Here is a 23,293-nt window from a genome sequence, read left to right as displayed (position 1 = left end):
GAGCTGAGATCCGGCCACTGCACTCCAGCCTGGGCGACAGAACGAGACTCCGTCTCAAAAAAAAAAAAAAAAAATACAGTTATATGTGCGATTTCATCTACATTTTAGATAATCTTTTTTTTTTTTTTTTTTTTCTTTAAGATGGAGTTGTGCTCTGTCACCTGGGCTGGAGTCCAGTGGCATAATCTCGGCTCACTGCAACCCCCACCTCCTGAGTTCAAGTGGTTCTCCTGCCTCAGCCTCCCAAGTAGCTGGGATTACAGGCACCCAGCACTATGCCCAGCTTGTTTTGTTTTGTTTTTTTTTTTTTTGTATTTTTAATAGAGACAGGATTTCACCATGTTGGCCAGGCTGGTCTCGAACTCCTGACCTCATGATTCACCCACCTTGGCCTCCCAAAGTGCTGAGATTACAGGCGTGGGCCACCGTGCCTGGCCTGTTTTGTTAATTACTACTGTTTTATATGTTCCCAATGTATATGAGACTTTAGTTTTTTATTCCTAGACCAAAGACGATTGAATACAAACAAATAATACACTATTCCAAACTATAGTGTCTCTAGTATAAAGTTTGGCTCTTTTGTGCCTGATTAATAAAATTTGAAAAAATAAAATAAAATGACTTCAACTACAGTCATACTGAGTAATCCAGTAGTTTGAACACAAAATATATAAGATCCCTGAAGAACAGTGGAGCATCTTCCATTTCAAAATGCCAAGATTTGAATGGATGATTGGCTTTTCAGGAATACTATGCATTCTCTGGTTTGCCCAGTACCCCATGAACAATGTCAGGAAATTCTGAATATTCTGAAACCATAGGTTTGCAGAAACAGAAATTGAAATAGATATGAGCAAAAACAGTAGCTGTCTTATTATTAAGATTATAACACGGCCAGGCGCAGTGGCTCACGCCTGTATTCCCAGCACTTTGGGAGGCTGAGGTGGGTGGATTATGAGATCAGGAGTTCGAGACCAGCCTGACCAACATGGTGAAACCCTGTCTCTACTAAAAATACAAATATTAGCCGGGTGTGGTAGCAGGCGCCTGTAATCCCAGCTACTCAGGAGGCTGAGGCAGGGGAATCGCTTGAGCCTGGGAGGCGGAGGTTGCAGTGAGCAGACACCATGCCACTTCACTCCAGCCTGAACAACAGAGTGAGACTCTACAAAAAAAAAAAAAAAAAAAAAAGCAGAGTATAACATGTTTCAGGTCTTTAAAAAGGAGTTTAGGAGACTGTATTCCATGACAATGAAATTTGACTCAAGAAGAGGATGACAGAAACAAAAGAAAAAAATACACATGCGCACACATACACACACACATACAGGACACTTATTCTCATTTTAAATCATAACTTTGCTTTTGTTAAGAATTTTTGTGATTAGATTACAAACCATTATATTATTAACAATTTGCAATTATTAAAAAAGAACACCCTAGTTTAGGTAAGTAATGGTTCTTAGTGTGGGCCAGGCGCGGTGGCTCACGCCTGTAATCCCAGCACTTTGGGAGGCTGAGGCGGGTGGATCACGAGGTCAGGAGATCGAGACCATCCTGGCTAACACGGTGAAACCCCGTCTCTACTAAACATAAAAAAAAAAAAATTAGCCGAGCATGGTGGCGGGTGCCTGCAGTCCCAGCTACTAGGGAGGTTGAGGCAGGAGAATGGCGTGAACCCGGGAGGCAGAGCTTGCAGTGAGCTGAGATCGTGCCACTGCACTCCAGCCTGGGCGACAAAGCGAGACTCCGTATCATAAAAAAAATAAAAAAATTAACACTAGTGTGAATAGGCCTAACTGGACAGCCACCAATTACTGATTTAAGGCCCCTTGACACAGGGAAGTTTGATGAGGGTATTATGTAGAAAACAAAAAGAGAAATCAAGATTCTACTGGTCCCTTTACAGATGGCTTACAATAGTCATGATTGTTAGCATGGTGCCAAAGACCAGGTGTTTGTAAAAGGGCATCATGAAATGAGCCAATTAACATGTTTAATCACAACTGAAGACATAACCAAGGACACTATACACTGAATGTGGATGGACATGTCCATATAAGCATGAGCCACTAGCCTTTTTACAAGAAAATATAAATTTAAAACTTAAATTTTCAGAAGTCTTTTTATTATTATTTTAAGAAAAACAAATTCACAATCTAAATACATATGTACATGCATAGGGAAATGCCTGGAAGGATATGTGCTGAGGTATTAATATTAATTCACTCTAGGTAGAGGAATTGCAGTCAACAGTTTTTTTCTTTTTAGTAACTATATTTTCTAATTTTCCTACAATTTACATGCATGATTGGCAATTAAAAAATTTTTACAAGCCATATAAACTGGGATGTTTCAAAGATATAGAAAAAATTAGTAACTGTAACAATACAGTGATCAAATTGAAGTTTGAAATTATTAAAATATTACATCAATATGATAGATATATTAACTTATCTAGTACAGATTTTGCTTATTAACTTGGACTATTACACATTGCTTTCCATTGATTTTTTATAATTAAAAAAAAATCTTTTGCAGGTAATCCTGAAACAGGGTTTCTCAATCTCAACATCACTGACATTTTGGGCTGAATATTTATTTGTTGTGGGAGGCTCTCCTGTCCATTGTAGGATGGTTAACAGTGTTCCTGGTTTCAGCCACTTGATGCCACTTGCAGATCCTACTTAGTTGTGATAAACAAAAATGTCTCTAGATCTTGCCAAATGTCCCTTGGGAGGCAAAATCGCTCCTGGGTGAGAACCACTGGCCTAAATTAACACCAGGCAAGTCAGACTTTAAGCAGTTGCTTTTGCCCTAGATAATCTGCATCAATTGTCCTATTGCTCAGGACAACTGTCAGTCATAAGAAGTAACTGAAGCTTGGTTACTGCTCATCCAAGCATATGGCAGATAACCTTTAGATCATCATAATTAGCTGGTAACTGGTTCTCTGGCAACAAAATAGCCGTTTTTCCACTTTGAACTCAGCATGGAAAACTAGGAGACAATGTATGTTTACCATTAAAATTAAACACCAAATGAGATAGGGGAGAACAAAAAGGAAAGTGCTCCTTAAAACATGAAAGGCCATATAGTAGCAAAACAATGATCAGACCCAGTTCACCTGTCTCTGTGTCTTTGAAGCCTTCCTTAAATCAGACAGAAGAAATCCCTCACTGCTCTGTGCTTACAAGCTCTTTGCACCTATGTGTTATATTTCATTATTACTATTTGTTCTTTGACTGCCTTTCCCACTAGAATGTGAGCTCTGGAGAGCAAATATTTTGATTTTTTTTTTATTCACTCATTGTTCCATTAATTAATTAAACCATTCATATATATCCTTCGAGATCAGCACTGTGTTTGACCCACAGTAGGCTAATTATAGTACTAATCACTGAGGGTATGGAGATGAACATATTACAGGGTAAAATGTGCTAGGATGGAAGTATGAGAGCACACAGAAGGGTAATCTACAACAAAATGGAAGTGTTAGGGAGGGCTTCTTAGAAGAAATGACTTGAACAAGTTGGTAGGCAACTGGAAGGAGTGGGGAGGAGAGGAGGCAGGCACACCAGACAAAAGGAGCTCAATGGGCACAATTCCGGGGGAGTCCTCCCTTCTACTGCCTTATTCAGGGGCGAGGGCATCTTTTCTGATAGAAGATTAATTAGCAAATGGACAAACAAAACAGGATGAAGCAGAATGAAGAAAAATTCAGCCAGCTGAGAAGGTGCCACCAGTAGTATTAACCTCAGGGATCTTCATGCTCAGGTTGAAACAGGCATGCTCTGATCACAATCAATACCTCTGGCCAATCTCAAGACCTCTGGAAAAGGTCAGCTTGTGTACCATATTGCTTATCTTACACTTTCCCACTTCCTGGTGTTTGGACATAATTCAATAATAACTTACTTATGGGGAACACTTCTGTGAAAAATTCTGTATGAGGTGTTGTTGCTGGAACTAAAGATATTACATTTTGTTTCCTGATTCTAGTTCTTATTAGACTTTAATAGGAAAAGGTGGCGAGCATTGAACTGGTTTTGTTAATATTTTCATTGTTAATTATTATATTGTCAGATTTTTAAAGGGCAAAATTCAGCTTGTCATAAACAATTTTGACAACTTTTATAAATATTTTTAGAAAAAACTGTGGTATTTTTTAGTTTTACAATATTAATCTAAAATGTATACATATTTAAAAACCATCCATACTAGTAGGTATTTTTTATCATGTTAGGGAGTTTGAGTTTGCTTTAAACTATGTCTTCCCTTATTACATATTCCTTTAGTTCCCCATGATATGATATTTAGCTTTTCTATACAAGGAACAATCATATAAGAAAAATAGGACATCCACTTCTGGCCCAAAGTAAACAGTCAAAGAGAATACAACAGTTGATTGGTGACAACTCTTTCTAAAGAAGAATTCAATGATGTCTGTTAAATACAGTAAAGTCTGCTCTCTGGCACAGCTGGGGAATGAGGTATTCTGGTCAAATATTCTGCTTAATAGAGTTACCATATATTTTACATGGATTGCCTATTTTCAAAGAGTTGCAATAGATCAAAATAAACCTAAGGCTATATACCCAGGGTGGTCCCAGCTGAGCTCAAAGGGAATTATCTGGGTGTATATGATTAACTAGAGAGAGTTGGTGGGCCCTTAGGGCTCTATTTGCATGAAACGATTTATGCTGGCATTTTATTTATTCCCAGCTTCTAGGAAAAGGAAGATACATGCCTAGGCACTTGAACAAAAGGGAGGAAGGAGGGCAATGGAGGGGCTTACGATTTTAGGATTCCCTTCAGGTCTCTAGGAGTTGAAACATTTTTTAGTCTCCAAGGAGAAAGGGATCAGAAGAGATGCAAAAGGAACTGTTTTTATGAAGTGTCCTGCGAAACATGGCTACTTCTGCACTGAACATAATACCATAATGGTACTTCAAGATTGATGACAAAATTGGAGCAGTAGGAAACTGTACCCTTGGCCCACAAATAGGCATTTTCATTAAAGGCAACCCCAAGCAGTTTTGCCAGCAAAAAGCATTTAGCAGAATGGAGCTGAAGCTATAGCAAGACAGGACAGGCAGGGGCTTTTTCTGTTTGTTCATTGCTGTATTTTCATCACTCTAGAATATAGGCACTCAGTTGCTGATTGGTGAGCAAATTTCACATGATGACTATAGATGACATGTTTTCAGCACCCATGAAATGACTCCAGGTGTACTTTTAGGGGTAAAGACTTTGCAAGGAGCTTGAGTCCTGCTAGTGGGGGAAAAGAGGAGGTAACTAGGATATTTGGATTACTGTTACTAAGGACACCCCCTCTGAATTCATAAATGAAGAGACCTGGAAACGTCTAGTTTACAAAAAAAACTATATCATTAAGAAGCACATCAGGGTCTTGCAGCTTCTTAAGGTTGTTTTCAGAATATTACCACTTTATTGGCGAAGAAAAGAGGCATCAACTTATGAGGCATCTGACAGAAATTTCTGGATGATGAAATTCTAGATATCAGAATTTACATTACTGATTAAGACACTACTTTAGGCCGGGCGCGGTGGCTCAAGCCTGTAATCCCAGCACTTTGGGAGGCCGAGACGGGTGGATCACGAGGTCAGGAGATCGAGACCATCCTGGCTAACACCATGAAACCCCGTCTCTACTAAAAAATACGAAAAACTAGCCGGACGACGTGGCGGGCGCCTATAGTCCCAGCTACTCGGGAGGCTGAGGCAGGAGAATGGCGTAAACTCCGGAGGCGGAGCTTGCAGTGAGCTGAGATCCGGCCACTGCACTCCAGCCTGGGCGATAGAGCGAGACTCCGTCTCAAAAAAAAAAAAAAAAAAAAAAAAAAAAAGACACTACTTTATTAAACAATATATTTGGTTTCTTACATAAGCCTACCATTTTTATAATACTGCAGTCAAGTTTTTTTTTTTTTTTTTTTAAATGTCAAGTGCTTGGTTTAAAAATGTGTCAAAATAACTTAAGTCATTTTGGATCAGGGATTATATACACAATTCTTTCATGTAAAAATTCACCTTCATTTCTTTAAAGGTAAATTACCATTAATAAATGAATAAAATTTTCTGTATATTATCAATTTAGTCTTTCAAGTCTAACTAAATGCAGACATACTCATTGGCTTTCCAATTATAGTTTAGATTTAGATATGATTGAGGCCTTGTAAAAGGGAAGATAGCTTAAGAGAGATGAGAGATTTTCAAAATTAATTATCTCCATAAGCCAACATGGCTACACAGGGAGCTCTCAGACAAGTTTAGGTTTTTAAAGAACAATTACTTAAGATAGAACGAAGAACATCCCTGAGAATTAACGTAAGAATGAACTCGGTGGTTATAACTCTCCATGTCACACCAGCTATGGGAGCAATAAAGGCATAATGAAAATCATACTTTGGCCTTTCAGCCTTCTTTGAGTTTTCATATGGTGCTTCTAAAGTTTCTCTTTGTTCTAAGAGACACAGTTCCTCGTAGGAACTTGCTATTATCTCGTTCTACTGCTTCTACTTTCCAGACATAACATTTACCAATTTGGGAGAAGAGTTCAATCTAAGTGATTGCAGCCCATTCAGAGCCAACCATAGATGGTCTGGCCTTTAAAGTAACCATAGCTCTTTTGATTTTGTAAACTATTTTAGTTTAAAAAGCTCAGATTTGGCTGGGTGCAGTAGCCCATGCCTATAATCCTAGCACTTTGGGAGGCCAAGGCAGGTGAATCACCTGAGGTCAGGAGTTTCAGACCAGCCTGGCCAACATGGCGAAACCCCGTCTCTACTAAAAATATGAAAATTAGCCAGACATGGAGGAGGGTGCCTCTAATCCCAGCTACTCGGGAGGCTGAGGCAGGAGAATCACTTGAACCCAGGGGGTGGAGGTTACAGTGAGCCAAGATCAAGCCACTGCACTCCAGCCTGGGCGACAGAGCAAGACTCCGTCTCAAAAAAAATAAATAAATAAAAAAAAAAAAAAAAAAAAAAAAAAAAAAAAAAAAAAACTCAGCTTTATCCTGAGGCACAGGGAAGTTGTGAAAGAATCTTAAGTCAGGAAACTAAGGTTATCTTGTTTGGTTTCTTTTGTTTTTAATTTTATTCTCACTAAAATGGGGTGAATGGATTAGGAAATGGAAATGGGTATGAGAAGAAGACACAGATACCAGTCAGGAGGTCATTATTATAGTCCAGACGAGAGATGGCTGAAGCCAGGAACTCAAATAGTATCAGTGGGCTTGGAGAGAAATAGATGGATTCAAAAGTTATCTAGGGTCAGGCAAAGTGGCTCATGCATGTAATTCCAGCATTTTGGGAGGTTGAGGCAGGAGGAATGCTTGAGGCCAGGAATACAAGACTAGCCTGGGCAACATAGCAAGACCTCATCTCTATTAAAAATTAAAAATTTAGCCAGGCATGGTGATGCATGCCTGTAGTCCTAGTTACTCAGGAGGATGAGGTGGGAGGATCACTTGTGCCCAGGAGTTTGAGGATACAGTGAGCTATGATCATGCCACTACACTCCAGCCTGGGAAACAGAGCAAACCTGTCTCAATCAATCAGTCAGTCTGGGAAGTAGAAGCAGCAAGCCTGAACAATGGCATAAAACGCTATGATTACTTGATATCATTTAGTATCTTAACACTTAGCTATTTTAATGCTCATTTAGGAGCTGTTCCAAAGTTTATCAAATGAACAGTAGCACATACTGATTTTGTTGAGGGGAAATTGGCTAACATGATTAATAGCAACGGTAACATTTTCAAGTTATGTCAATGAATCTAATAAGTCTGCAAAGCTTTATTCCTATATTTCTAGTAAATGAGGTACAGAATGAGGACACACACACAACAAATATTTATTGAGTGCCTGGGTAACATATTGTTCTTTAAAAAAACAAAACAAAAACACACAGAAGCAGCAGGAAACTGACAGATTTAAAACAGAAAAGAAGTATTTTCTATAATTTATTTGGAGCTATGAAAGTTATTGAAGTATAATACTTGCCTCGAACACTTTCCCAACAGCTGAAATTAATTTTTATGCCTAAGCAAGATACTGCATGGTGGTGAAACATATACGGTTCACTGATTTTGAATATTCTATTCAAAATATCTCAAAAGAAAAAAAGACTATTTGTGCAGTCAACTATTTGAACTAGCAGAATGACTGAAGCATATAAAGGAGAATAAGCAAAAAAGATGTTTAGACATTTCATAAATATGGAATTTGATTTGTTTGTTTGTATACATTATGAGGTACCAGTGCAATTTTGTTACATGCATGTATTGCACAGTGGTGAAGTCAGAGCTTTTAGGGTATCCATCACCCGAATAATATACATCATACCCATTAAATAATTTTTCTCATTATCCACACCCCTCCTACCCCTGAGTCTCCATTGTGTGTCATGGAATTTGATTTTCTCCCACAAAATATTCAACTTAAATTTAGGAGTTATTAATTTTGTCTATATTGCATGCTGTTTTGTTTTTGGTTTTTTTTTTTTTTTTTTTTTTTTGAGACGGAGTCTCGTTCTGTCTCCCAGGCTGGAGTGCAGTGGCACGATCTTGGCTCACTGCAAGCTCCACTTTCCAGGTTCACGCCATTCTCCTGCCTCAGCCTCCCGAGTAGCTGGGACTACAGGTGCCCACCACCATGCCTGGCTAATTTTTTTTTTTTTTTTTTTTTTTTTTTTTTTTTTTTGTATTTTTAGTAGAGCTGTGGTTTCACCGTGTTAGCCAGGATGGTCTTGATCTCCTGACCTCATGATCTGCCCGCCTCGGCCTCCCAAAGTTCTGGGATTACAGGCTTGAGCCACCGTACCTGGCCGGTATGCTGTTCTTTAAACTCATGAAATCTCTGAGAAACTAACTAGAAAGGGTCTTAATTCTGAATTTAGAAATGTTTCCAATTATATACATTTTGATACCAATATATTGTACATTCATCTGGAATACCTTTAATATCCTCATTAGCTGAGTAATATAGAATATGAATATTAAGTAATAGAGAAGTATTCCATAGACATTATCCAATTCTGCTTTCATTTATTTGAATTGATTACTTTGAAAAAAGTCTTCATCCATAATGTCAACTTCTTTTATTTCTATTTGCCCCATCTTTTAGAGGATATCTCTATCTGAGGAAGATTTTTTGGTATGTGCATTTTGTTTATGCTACACATGCCAAATAGATCTCCCAAGATGAAACTCTGAGCTCATTTGGAAGTAATTTTTGGTAGCACATGAATCAGAACTCTTATTTTCTTCTCAGCACTACTGGTATTTTATTGCTTCCATCTATAGTCCAATATGCTTTTAGTGTTAAGAACCCTGAGGCCAAACACACAAAGCACTAAGAAAATGGGAACTTCTGGCGATTACAATTTTTGCCAGTCTTTCAGGGTTCTTCCCTCCCCTGGGAGAGTGAAATCACTTTAAGTTCACTATGAAACAGGAACATGGTGAGCACAAATGATTGACTGAAGTTGGTGATGTTGATTTAGGAGTCTTCGACTTAAAGGTCAGGTATAAAAACCTTAAACCTGCTTGTCAAAGTCTGCTTGTCAAATGCCGATGGATTTTTCAAGACTCTGCCCTAATGTCACTTTTTCTATCAAGGCCTCTCTGGCCAACACAGGCAGAGTTAGGCAGTTCCTCCTTTATGTTATTAGCACACCTTAACATACTTCTATGGCAGCACTTATCAAATTATATTGCATTTGTTTATCTGTCTCCACTCATGGATAGAGAGAAACCATTCTCTTCCTTTATCTGTGAACCAGAGCATTACCAAAATCAAGTTGGTTTTCAATAATTAATGGAAAGGATGGTCAGAGAATGACTAATAATATTCTACATTTGTATACCATAGGTTTCAAGGTCTTTTCACATAGTAGTGAGGAAGACTTGGCTTAAATTATTTTCCGTCTTTCTTTCTTTCTTTTTTGAGGTGGAGTTTTGCTCTTTTTGCTTAGGCTGGAGTGCAACAGCACGATCTCAACTCACCGCAACCTCCGCCTCCAGGGTTCAAGTGATTCTCCTGCCTCAGCCTCCCGAGTGGCTGGGATTACAGGCATGCACCACCACCCTGGCTAATTTTTGTATTTTTAGTAGAGACGGGGTTTCTCCATGTTGGGCAGGCTGGTCTTGAACTCCTGACCTCATGTGATCCACCCACCTAGGCCTCCCAAAGTGCTGGGATTACAGGCGTGAGCCACCACACCCTGCTATTTTCCATCTTTTATAGATAAAGAAACAAATGCCCAGAGAGGTTATACGACCCACCCACGTTCAAAACAGTTAATATATTGTACACCTAATTCTCATGGCAGCAAGTTGATAAAGATTTGTAGATAGAAGTGGTAGCAGTACTGTTATATAAGGCAAGCATAGCAATGGCTGGCCAGCAGTGCATTATATAAGTGTTTCAGATTGGTTGACACATTTAGGATCTCATTACTTGTTTTGAAGGTCAATCTTTTTTTTTTTTTTTTTTTTTTTTTTTTTTTTTTTTTTGAGGCTGAGTCTCGCTCTGTCGCCCAGGCTGGAGTGCAGTGGCCGGATCTCAGCTCACTGCAAGCTCCACCTCCCGGGTTCACGCCATTCTCCTGCCTCAGCCTCCCGAGTAGCTGGGACTACAGGCGCCCGCCACCTCGCCCGGCTAGTTTTATTTGTATTTTTAGTAGAGACGGGGTTTCACCGTGTTAGCCAGGATGATCTCGATCTCCTGACCTCGTGATCCGCCCGTCTCGGCCTCCCAAAGTGCTGGGATTACAGGCTTGAGCCACCGCGCCCGGCCATTGAAGGTCAATCTTAACAGGTTCTCAAGAAATTAACTTAAATGGACATGAAACGACACAAGAATATCAAATTATTTACATTCAGTAACAATATATGAAAATTCTTACTCTGTACTCAAGCTACAGTGAAGTCAGCAGAAAGACATAAAACATATCCTACGTATGTATGTAATATATATGACTCTGCCATCTCTGAAATTCCAAGCGTGACTCAGATTACTAACAGGGAATAGAATTCTTAGAGATCAATCCTTTAACTCATTTTACAAAAGACAGACAGAAATGGATAGCGAGAAAGGATAAATGACTTACTCAAAGTCACACAGCTTTTTAGTGGCAGTACCAGGACACAAAATCAGGTCTCCTTAATAATATTCTGACATTTTTAAAAAACAAGTTATGATTGAGGAGTGATACAAGTACAGTTCTTAGCCTTCTAGGCATCTGGCTAATATGAGTACACACAGGCTGTAACACTGGAATCATCATTAAAAGAATGCCGCAACATGGTGGGGAAGTACACCATCTACCACTCTGTGTCTGAGTATTGGGGAGGTAAGGGAACGCATAATATGACAGTGTTTTAGGATCTAAATGGAGCTCAACAATATGAATTATATTTATTCTTATATATTTTACATATATAGTCTTTTATTTATTTATTTATTTTGGGACAGCCTCACTCTGTCTCCAGCGGCTCACTACAACCTTCGCCTCCCAAGTTCAAGCGATTCTCCTGCCTCAGCCTCTGAAGTAGCTGGGATTACAGGTGCCTGCCACCATGCCCGGCTAATTATTGTATTATTAGTAGAGACAGGGTTTTGCCATGTTGGCCAGGCTGGTCTCAAACTCCTGACCTCAGGTGATCCACCCACCTCGGCCTCCCAAAGTGCTGAGATTACAGGTGTGAGCCACTGCACCTGGCCACATATATATTCTTATATATCCATTCACCCACAGACATTGTTACAAAAAAAATTATTGAATTTATCATTTCAGTGTGTCAACTAAAGTATATTTTCTGTTTCCTCATTCCTTTTTAATGTAAATTTTTTTCTTTTTGAAAATAATCCAAGTAGATATAACCTGTGCGCTTATGTGTTCATAGCATATAATCAGCTTTTAAGTTTTGAAAATGATTTGATTACTTTCTCTTAGCCCTCTTCTCATTGCCAGTAGAACACATTCTACTAGTTATGGGTTAGCTACAAAGTATGTGTCTCTATGAAGGGTCAAAGACCAAAATCAACTAATATTTTCAGCAAAAAAGAAGACATATGATCATACTTCTGGAAGTTTGTGGATTAACTTCTATGACCAAAGCTGCTTGTTTAACTTTTGGGGTATGCTCTGGGTTATAGGCCCTGGGTTAGGAGATGAAAGCAATTTGATTTCCACAAGCATATTCATATCTCACAGATGAAGTCACACCAAAATCAAATGATTTCACAGGGCAACAGCATTGACAAAGAAAGTACTGCTTTGGGGATAAAAACATACCTCACACTAGAATGAATTTGTTTGTTAACTGATCTTCCTGCTGGGGATTATTGCTAGAGGTCCTCACGCCTGTAATCCCAACACTTCGGGAGGTTGAAGTAGGTGGATCACTTGAGGTCAGGAGTTCGAGACCAGCCTGGCCAACATGGTGAAACCCCGTCTCTACTAAAAATACAAAAATTAGCTGGGCGTGGTGGCATGTGCCTGTAATCCCAGCTACTTGGGAGGCTGAGGCAGGAGAATCGCTTGAACCTGGGAGGCAGAGGTTGCAATGAGCCGAGATCGCGCCACTGCACTTCAGCCTGGGCAACAGAGCAAGACTCCATATCAAAAAAAAATTAAAAAAAAAAAAATATATATATATACACACACACACACACACACATATATACACCTTTATTTGTTTGAGATCAACTATTGTGCATATCTTTCTGTTACTATTACAATCAGAGTCTGTGTTCCTCCTGCTACTCCTTTGTTGGATGCAGAGGAGGTGTATTTCCACAGCATTTATATAGCAAAGTCTTTGATTCCTTTTAGCATCATAACTTGTACCCTAATTGCCACCCCCAATTAATGCTAATATTTACTGTGATCCTCAAGAGTTCCAGTTTAAAACAAGAGCCCACATTGTGAAAGAAACTTTAGGTATTCAAAGTCATTTACAAAGTCCAATTCAAAATCAGTTTCTCATTTAGGCTGTGAAAGAAACTTGTTTATAAATCACAGCATTTGAATTTATAATGTGAAAAGTTCTAGATATTAATTTTTAATGTATGTAAAATTATAATATTATGCTATATAAAAATTGGGGTTATTTAAGTACCAATTCATTCATTTCCTATAAAATGTCAGTAAAACATTTCCCATGTATACCTAACATTGAAGATGATTCATTGAGGTCCGCATTATGTTAAGCCAGCCATGACTTATAACTTAATTTTTATCCATGTCACAGGTATAAAATATCTGTCAATTCTTGTTAAAAAACTGTCACATGAAATCAATATAGTCAATAGGAACATATAACAACAATAGAAGGAAGACATTCAGAAATACAAGCAACAGGACTTGCAATGCTTTAAGATGTATTACTCACCAAAAACAAAGTTCGGAAGTTGTTGAGATCACCAAAGAACTCTTCTATGCTCACTGTCTTTGAGTCAAAAATGAAGTATTCTCCGAGATTCTCATAGAGCTTCATCATGTTGTTGTGCATGGTGGAGAGTTTTTCATACTGTTCTCTGGCACTCTTCGTAAAGCTGTAGCTTTTTGTTAAGGAAATGACCCAACAGTACCTTTTAAATGCAATCACTAGATGTTAAGATTGAATTAAATCATCACTTCTATAAATATATTAAATATTATATTTATAAATAATATAAATATATTAGTAATGCACAAATACTTGTGCATTAGTTTGTTAGGGCTGCCATGGTAAAATACCACAGATTAGGTGGCTTAAACAACAGAAACTGATTTTCTCACAATTCTGGAGGCTAGAAGTCTGAGATCAGGGTCTAGTGGGTTTAATTTCTTCTGAGGTCTCTCCATAGTCCTTCCTCTGTCTGTATCCTAATCGCTTCTGCTTACATTAGACATATTGGATTAGGGCCCACACTCATCAGCTCATTTTAACTTAATTACTTCCTTAAAGTCCCTATGATCAAATATAATCACATTCTGAGCTACAGGGTGGTTAGGACTTTAACATATGAATTTTGGGGAAGACACATTTTAGCCCAAAATAACTTGCTAGAGTCATTATATTGGTTAGTGAGACTTGAAGATCTTTAAATTAGGCAGAATTATTCAATATGTAACCACACGGAACATATTTGTTAGAAAATGTTTGCTAAATGAAAGCATATAGGCATAAATACCAGAAAATGGCCTAATATATTTTTATGAGTAAGGTAGAAAACAGTGACAAAAAACTTAAAGAAAAAATTATATATATATTTTATCTTTTTAATATATATCTCTATATAAATAGAGATAGAGGTTATAGTGAGGCCGGGTGTGGTGGCTCACGCCTGTAATCCCAGCACTTTGGGAGGCCGAGGTGAGCAGATCACAAGGTCAGGAGTTTGAGACCAGCCTGGCCAACATAGTGAAACCCCCGTCTCTACTAAAAATACAAAAAAATTAGCCAGGCATGGTGACATGCGCCTGTAGTCCCAGCTACTTGGGAGGCTGAGGCAGGAAAATCGCTTGAACTCGGGAGGTGGAGGTTGTGCTGAGCCAAGATCGTGCCCCAGCACTCCAGCCCAGGCAACAGTGTGAGACTCCGTCTCAAAAAAAAAAAAAAAAAAAAAGAGGTGATAGTGAATTCTGTATATGAGTGTTATATATGTGTGTGTGTATACATATATGCATAACCCACACAAGGAAGAGAGAGAAGGAAGAAGGTGATGGGGTTCAAGATACACTTCCCCAAAATATAGCACCTTGGCATTTGAGAAATCAGCAAAAGCAGGAAGATCTCTCTGATCTTCTTCTAATCCTTTTCTCCTGAAGCACAAGAAAATAATTCTCTTAACTGCCTCTGAAGTAGGTTATAAGACCCTCATTTCAGAGCTGCTCTTCCTATACCTGAAGGAAAAGAATGTCCTTATCTCTGGAGACATATGGACACAGAGAAGAATCTGAACAAATATGCCTTGCTAAGTCCCCCCAGCTCATTACCATTAGATCATACCCCCTTTGTCCAATTATATTTCCCCACTGTCCACTCTTCATCAAACCTAATCATAAAAATATACAAGTTTCCCTATTTCTTTTGGTCTTCATTTCTGAGGGCTCCTGTGTCACATGAAATTTATATTAAATAAATCCATAAGTTTTCCTCTTGTTAATCTGTCTTTTGTTTTAGAGGTCTCAGCCACAAACCCAGCAATGGGTGAGAAGAGAAACTGCTTTTCCTCTATAAAGAAAAGAAAGTGGCCTGGCAAGAAAGGAGGAAGAGGGAGAAGGAGAGAACGGGGGAGAGAGAAGAGAGGATGAAGGGGAGAGGGAGAGAGAGACACAGAGGGAGAGGGAGAAGGAGAGAGAGGTAAAGAAAATTTGTTGTAGCTCTAGAGAGAATTTTCTGTACCTTTAGAACCTTAATCGCTCAAAGGGCTTGTTAAAACACAAATAGCTGTTTGCTGGGGCCCCAGATCAGGGGCCTAAGAATTATCATTTCTAACTAATTTCCAGGTGATGCTGATGCTCCTGGTCCAGGCCCACACTTTGAGTAGTATGTTTTAGAAAAATAAGTAGAAGCTATTATCTCCAGAAACTAATTTTACCAGTTTTAAAAAAATTTTGAAGGAATAAATGATTTTAACAACCACCATTACCAAATCATAAAATGAACGAAATATATAAATGTGTCCTACTAAAGATATCTCACTATATATAAATTTATACTTATAGAAAGAAATTATAATACATTTTTTTCTGATTATAGAAGATATAAATGACCCTTTTTTACAACTTAGAAATTAAAAACTTAAGTCAACTAAATTTTCCCACTCAGAAACAAGTATTGTGAACATTTTGGAGCATTTCCTCCTGGTCTTTCTTCTATGGCTAGTAACTTTTGATTGTTATGGATAAGAATGTTTTAGAAAAAGGTAAGTGGACTAACCATAAAGAAGAAAGGAAACAAAATCAACAGTTTAAAATTAGAGTTAAATCCATTAAAAATTAATAAAGATCACATAAGTAAAATTTCTTTAGATGGAAAAGTAATTGACTTGGAATTGTATAGAAAAATAATGGTGCAGTCTGGGGCATACTATTTTAAGATCTACTATAGTGTATTAATATTTTGTGGTACTATTATTTTATCAAGTACTGATAATTGTGCCTTGAAAAACTTGACTTTATAAGATTTTCTGAATTCTTCACTGTGTTTTATTATAACCTGGGGCCAAATTTATTTTCCATGGGAACACAGCTCTAGTTCTATAATGAAAGTCAATGGGGAAATCAGACCATTTCTGGAACGTTACTTTGCAGCTGACACTTATGGAATACACCATGATTTTAAAAGTGAGATGCCCACTTCCTATGTTATTTTTTTATGCTACGTAAGTATTAGCATTCACGTTAACAACACAACAGCCCCTTTCATGCTGACAAGTGACATTAAATCTTTCAATCCTCAAGCCCATTTTTATGTCAATAGACCCGAAAGAACAAACACATTTCTGACAGACTCTACTTTCTTTTTAGCAATGAAAGGGTACGTAATGCTTCACATATAAAAACATTCTGATTTTTACCTTTGAGACTGTCATCATATATATAATGGTTTTTAAGAAAATGTTTAGCATCATATTTAAGCATAGCAGAAAGAAGACTCTTCATTTTTTAGCAAAGAATGAAAGTGACATTTCTGTTTTCTAGCCTCTCTTCCCTAAATAAAATAGATTCATTCCAGGGACTTGCTAGGCAGAAACACTTTGCAAAGGTCACTTACTTGTAATCTATTTGCAATGCAAATTACTAAACTGTTTGTATATTGCAGAAAACTCAACATCTGTACAACACAGAGAAAAAGCCAAAGATAACAAAAAAGGGAAAATGTGTATGTTCCCCATTTGTCATAACACAATTTTCACCAGCTAAAACATGGCCATGTAGTGATACCGAATTTCATAAATTTGTTCTTATAGAACAAAAACTGGTTTCAGAAATTGTCTCTGTACCCAAGTGAGGACATCTGAAAAATTCTGAGACTGGTTTATCTTCAAAATAACAAATGGAAAGCAGTCCAATCTCTAAATCCTTCACTTATCTTCAAAGAGATTACTTTGTAAAAGGGATAGATGGCTGGCGAGTCAGCACCGAAATTTTTCACAATTGCAACCATGTCACCAAATCCTACACGGGACTGCAGGTAAGAAAAGAAGTGGACATCACTCCATATCATCCCTGTATTTAATGTGGAAATTTTAAAAACTTACCATTTATTTTAAATTATCTGCATTATTTTTTAGAGACAGGATCTTGCTCTGTTACTCAGGCTGGAGTGCAGTGGCACGATCCTAGCTCACTGCAGCCTCGAACTCCCAGGCTCAAGCCATCCTCCCGCCTTAGCCTTTCAAGTAGCTGGGACTACAGATGTATGCCACCACACCTGGCTTCATATGGGAAATTTTTATTTTGTTTTTTGAGCAGTCATTAAATACAAGATACTGGGGTGGTATCAGGCTAAGCATTGTGGTCGATAGAATGATCATTAAAGCCTTAATCTCTACCCTGAAGAAGTTTATAATCCAATAGTACAATAATTCTACCACCATCAATTTGCATGTGTATAAGACTATCACTTATTATATACATTTCCTTCCATTATATCCCATATTCTTCAAAACAACCTTTTCAAAAAGGCAGAGCAATATTACCATTCAAATTTTACAGTTGTGGGAGCTAGACAAAAGGCAGTTATCCATTTAGGGTTAGAACGCAGACATTGTAATAATCCATGGCATGACACCTAGTTCTTTTCATATAGAAGTGTATTGTTTACAATAATAGTGACCTTCATGTGGCAAAATTCAATATTCACTCCTTTATTTTTCTTTTTAGGTCTCAGCAGCATATGACACATTTAGCTACTTCTCTTAATTTCTGTGACACAGAAATGAAGTTTTCTTTCTCACTTCCTCTCCTCTGGTAACTTTTTTTTTTTCTTTGTTTTGTTGTTTTTTTTTTGTTTTGTTTTGTTTTGTTTTGTTTTTCTGAGACGGAGTCTCACTCTGTGGCCCGGGCTGGAGTGCAGTGGCCGGATCTCAGCTCACTGCAAGCTCCGCCTCCCAGGTTCACGCCATTCTCCTGCCTCAGCCTCCCGAGTAGCTGGGACTACAGGCGCCCGCCACCTCGCCCGGCTAGTTTTTTGTATTTTTTAGTAGAGATGGGGTTTCACCATGTTAGCCAGGATGATCTCGATCTCCTGACCTTGTGATCCGCCCGCCTCGGCCTCCCAAAGTGCTGGGATTACAGGCTTGAGCCACCGCGCCCGGCCGTTTTGTTGTTTTTTTGAGATGCAGTCTTACTCTGTCACCCAGGCTGAAGTGCAGTGGTGTGATCTCAGCTCACTGCGACTTCCACCTCCTGGGTTCAAGCGATTCTCCTGCCTCAGCCTCCCAAGTAGCTGGGATTACAGGCACAGCCCACCACATCCAGCTAATTTTTGTATTTTTAGTAGAGATGGGGTTTCACCATGTTGGCCAGACTGGTCTTGAACTCCTGACCTCAGGTGATCCACCCACCTGGGTCACCCAATGTGCTGGGATTACAGGCGTGAGCCACCGTGCCTGGACTCTTCTGGCAACTTCTATAAAATGTTAGAGTAGAAGGTTTGGTCCTGAGCCCTCTATCTGCATTCTCTGTCTAGTTGATTTCAGCAATTCACATAGCTTTTGTCAGGCCTCTGAGCCAAAGCTAAGCCATCATATCCCCTGTGACCTGCAGGTACACATCCAGACGGCCTGTTCCTGCCCTAACTGATGACATTCCACCACAAAAGAAGTGAAAATGGCCTGTTCCTGCCTTAACTGATGACATTACCTTGTGAAATTCCTTTTCCTGGCTCAAAAGCTCCCGACTGAGCATCTTGTGACCCCCACCCCTGCCCACCAGAGAACAACCCCCTTTGACTGTAATTTTCCTTTACCTACCCAAATCCTATAAAACGGCCCCACCCCTATCTCCCTTCCCTGACTCTCTTTTCAGACAGCCCGCCTACACCCAGGTGAAATAAACAGCCTTGTTGCTTACACAAAGCCTGTTTGGTGGTCTCTTCACACGGATGCGCATGAAAGCTTTAAATATCATCTATATTGATGATGCCCAAATTTATATCTCTCCTAGCCCAATCTCTCCCCTGAGACACACACTTTTTATAATCAACTGTCTACATATCATCTCTACTTGAATTTTTAAAAAAATGATACCTGTTGATATTTCAAATGTAAATTCCTCTCTGAAAACCCTCTAAAAACTTTCGACAACACTTGGAAGAAAATCCAAAGTCTTTCCCATGATTTATAAGGCTCTACATGATCTGTCCTCTACCCATCCCTGCAATGTAAACTCATGCCATCCTCCCTTTAAAGTACTATGCCTGGCTACATCAACCTCCTTTCTGTTCCTTGGACATAACAAGGTCACAGACAGCTCAGGACCTTTGCACTTGTTATTCTCTCTGCCTAGACTGTTTCTTTCCCACCAAGCCATTCAGTCTCAGCTTAAATGCCACTTCCTCATAAAGGCTTACCCCAACCATCCAATCTAAAATATCCATCCCCATCACTGTTACTCTGGCTTATTTTATTTCATTTGAGAACTTAATCACTATCTGACATTATCTCTTTTGTCTATTTTTCTTATTCCTTATTTCAATCTGTTTATTGCCTACCTTTCCCTACTTAAAAATATGGTCCACGAAAGTAGACCTTCTCTAATTGATCACTGACTCATCGACACCTAGACATGTGCCTGGCACGTAGAAGAAATAATAGCGGTAACAAAAGAAATGAGAATCAACAGTAATGACAATGTAACTGTACCTAACCTTTTTAAAAAATAAATTGTGTGAGCCGCTGTGGAAGACTTCCCACGGATTAACTCATTTAATCTTCACAACAGCTTTCTGAGATAAAAATAATAATAATAATTGCATAAGGTCACACAGCTAGTATGTCACAAAAATGGAAATAAACTGAGTGTGCCTCCAGAAACCATGTTCTTAACCAGTAAGCTATACAGTTCTTAAGAAATGTTTACTGAAGGAGTAAAGGCTAATTCTAACACTGCATAGTATGACCCCACTGAAGGCTGGGTCATGGGTTGACTTGAGTACTTAAAAACCTGAAATCCCTTTTATGAATCTTAAGATAAACCAATTTCACAGCAAAACTCATTTAACTGAGAATATTTTTGCAGTACTATTTAACTGTATTTGAGAACGCATTTTAATTCCCTCATTTCATCAATCTGAACGTCTTAAATACATTTTAATAACAAGGTTGGCTTCAATCATATTTATTTTAAAGCTATATATGTAATAGTGAATATGTTTATCAGTAGAATGATGGTCAGCCTAAATTAAGTTTGTGTCTTTAGACCTGAATGTTACTCTAGTAGATATTTTAGTAGATGTAATGGTTACTTTTATGTCAATTTGACTGGGTTAAAGGACATCCAGATAGCTGGTGAAACACTGTCTCTGGGTGTGCCTGTGAGGGTATTTCTGGAAGAATTTGCATGTGAATCAATAGACTGAGTAAAGAAGATCACCCTGCTCAATGTGGGTGGGAAATGATCTAATTTGTTGAGGGCCAAGACAGAACACAGAAGTGGAGAAGGGTGAATTCTCTCTCTTTTCTGGAGCTGAGACGTCCATCTTCTCTTGCCCTGGGACATTGACACTCCTGGTTTTTGTGCCAAGGGACTGCAACTGGAGCATAAACAAATGGCTCCCCTGGTTCTCAGACCTGGGGATTTGTATTGGAACTATACCATCAGTTTTCCTGGTTTTTTAGCATGAAGAGGGTTGGAAGTTAGATGACGAGATGTCTCAGTCTCCATGTGTGTGTGTATGTGTGTGTGTGTGTGTGTGTGTGTGTGTGTATTCTTTTTCTCTGGAGAACCCTAATACAATAGATAAAATTTAAAACTGGTCATTTTGTTTAGCTCCTATATTAGAGAATAGAAATTAACAATACGGTTTAAAGAAAATAAGTCTTTTTATTTTTTCTAAGAGACAGAATCTTGTTATATTGCCAAGGCTGGAGTGTGGTGGCTATTCACAGGTGCAACCCCACTACTGATCGGCACGAGAGTTTTTACCTCCTTTGTTTCTGACCTGGGCTAGGTAACCCCTGCTTAAGCAACCTGGTGGTCCCCCGTTACTGAAAGGTCACCATATTAATGTGGACCTTAGTGTGAATGCCAATCAGCCTAACACATTATAGCCCAGAACTTCCCGGCTCAAGCAATCCTCTCATCTCAGCCTTCTGAATATCTGGGCCCATCTACCACCATACCCAGTATAAATAAGAGTTAAATGTATGTAGTGGGATGCCTCACAAAAAAAATTAACTTACTATAAAATGTATTTCATGAAAGGCTACTTGCCCAGGCACAGTGGCTCACGTGTGTAATCCCAGCGCTTTGGGAGGCCAAGGCAGGTGGATCGCTTAAGGTCAGGAGTTCGAGATCAACCTGGATTTGGTGAAACTCCATCTTTCCTAAAAATACAAACAGTAGCAGGGTGTGGTGGAGGTTACCTGTAATCCCAGCTACTCGGGAGGCTAAGGCAGGAGAATGGCTTGGACCTGGGAGGCAGAGGTTGCAGTGAGCCAAGATCATGCCACTGCACTCCAGCCTAAGCGACAGAGACAGAGTGAGGCTCCATCTCAAAAGAAACGAGAAAACAAAAAAACAAAAAAACAACGAGGCTATTTGGTGGCTTACAGGCAGCTTTGATTCTAGAAACAGGATGACATTTTCATGTCGTAGAGATACAAGGTATCTTTACATCTACCTGTAGATTTCCTTTTATAAAGTGGGTATATCTTTAACAGGACCCTGTCTATGGAGAAGGAGGAGAAAGGTTGTCTCATCAGTAGAGATTTGACCTGGGTTACTGTTACTCCTTACTTGGGGTTAAGACTGAATATAACTGAGACTTAAGAAAGTGTATTGTAGACCATTATGATTGGTGTGACTGGGTCAGGCAGCCTGCCCTTAGTTGTGTTTTGGCAGCACTGAGGGAGAAGTCTATGGCCATATTTAGGGTGATATGGGAAAGCTAGTTATGGACACACTATATAACGAATGCTAGAACCTCTCCTAACACAGTTCCCTGAGAAACTACTGAAGGCAATGGTAAGATCAGCAGCCAAAGGGCATTTGCTCCAGAATACCCAGATTTCCTGGCATTTGGTGCTACAGGAGAGAGTGACAACAACTAGAGAAGCTTCAAAGCACAGGGCACTCTGGGGAGGATGATTAGACTATTCCAGGATCGAAATGTAGAGTGACCTCTTCCCATCTGTTTAAGCAACTTTGGAAGTCCTTGAAATATTTAAAGAGAAGAACCCTGGGAAAACAATGGACCTTCCAAGATGAAGGTAATTCAGAGTAATTTATAACCTAAAATAAATATAACCTTATGGCGGTGAAGTGGGACATATCTAATACATATAAACTTGTCAAGTATGAGAGGAAAATAAGAAATTCAATGCAATTTTCCTTTTACTAGTCCCCTTTCAAATTCCTTGTTCTACAAAGACAAATATTTCTGATTTTTCAAGCATGAAGTTATTCAAGATAACTCTAAGCTAAAATCACATCATCTTCTCCCTAACAGAAGTGTTTCTTGCGGGTTTATAAACTAAAATGTGTGCAGCATTTTAAAACACTGCAAGGTAAAATGCTAATGTTTTGAAAATGTTATTAATGTGAAATCAGTTTGGTCTTAGTCATGAATCTGGAAAGTTAATTTATAAAACATTTATCATAAGTCCCACAAAGCATTTTTATTTCCTTTTTTCTTTTGAGACAGAGTCTCATTCTATCGCCCATGCTGGAGGGCAGTGGCATGATCTCAGCTCACTGCACCCTCTGCCTCACAGGTTCCAGTGATTCTCTTGCCTCAGCCTCCCATGTAGCTGGGATTACATGTGCCCAGCACCATGCCCAGCTAATTTCTTTATTTTTAGTAGAGATGGGGTTTCATCATGTTGGTTAGGTTAGTCTCTAACTCCTTCCTGACCTCAAGTGATCTGCCCGCCCAGGCCTCCCAGTGCTGGGATTACAGGCGTGAGCCACTGCACCCAGCCCACAAAGCATTTTTATATTAACTCATTTGAAAATTTCACCTAGGGAAACAGTGATCAGAATTACTTGGGTATTTATGTACTATATAGAATTCTCTTAAAGCTTTTATCACTTATGTTTTTGT

At 38.9% G+C, this 23,293-nt stretch overlaps 1 protein-coding gene across 6 annotated transcripts in view; it reads right to left on the bottom strand.

Moving 5' to 3' along the window:
* The window catches only part of DIAPH2 (diaphanous related formin 2), a 923,693-nt gene that overhangs the window by 240,560 nt on the left and 659,840 nt on the right, over positions 1-23,293 (bottom strand). For all 6 annotated transcript variants that reach the window (XM_030934028.1, XM_030934026.1, XM_030934029.1 and 3 more), the window contains one exon: positions 13,427-13,591. In XM_030934028.1, coding sequence (XP_030789888.1) covers positions 13,427-13,591 — 165 coding nt within the window. The remainder of the gene's footprint in view (positions 1-13,426; positions 13,592-23,293) is intronic.

The sequence above is a fragment of the Rhinopithecus roxellana genome, chromosome 7 (assembly GCF_007565055.1).
Source record: "Rhinopithecus roxellana isolate Shanxi Qingling chromosome 7, ASM756505v1, whole genome shotgun sequence".
Lineage (NCBI taxonomy): Eukaryota > Metazoa > Chordata > Mammalia > Primates > Cercopithecidae > Rhinopithecus > Rhinopithecus roxellana.
The sequence above is the reverse complement of the archived record's forward strand: the minus strand, read 5'-3'. Positions and strand labels throughout refer to the sequence as shown.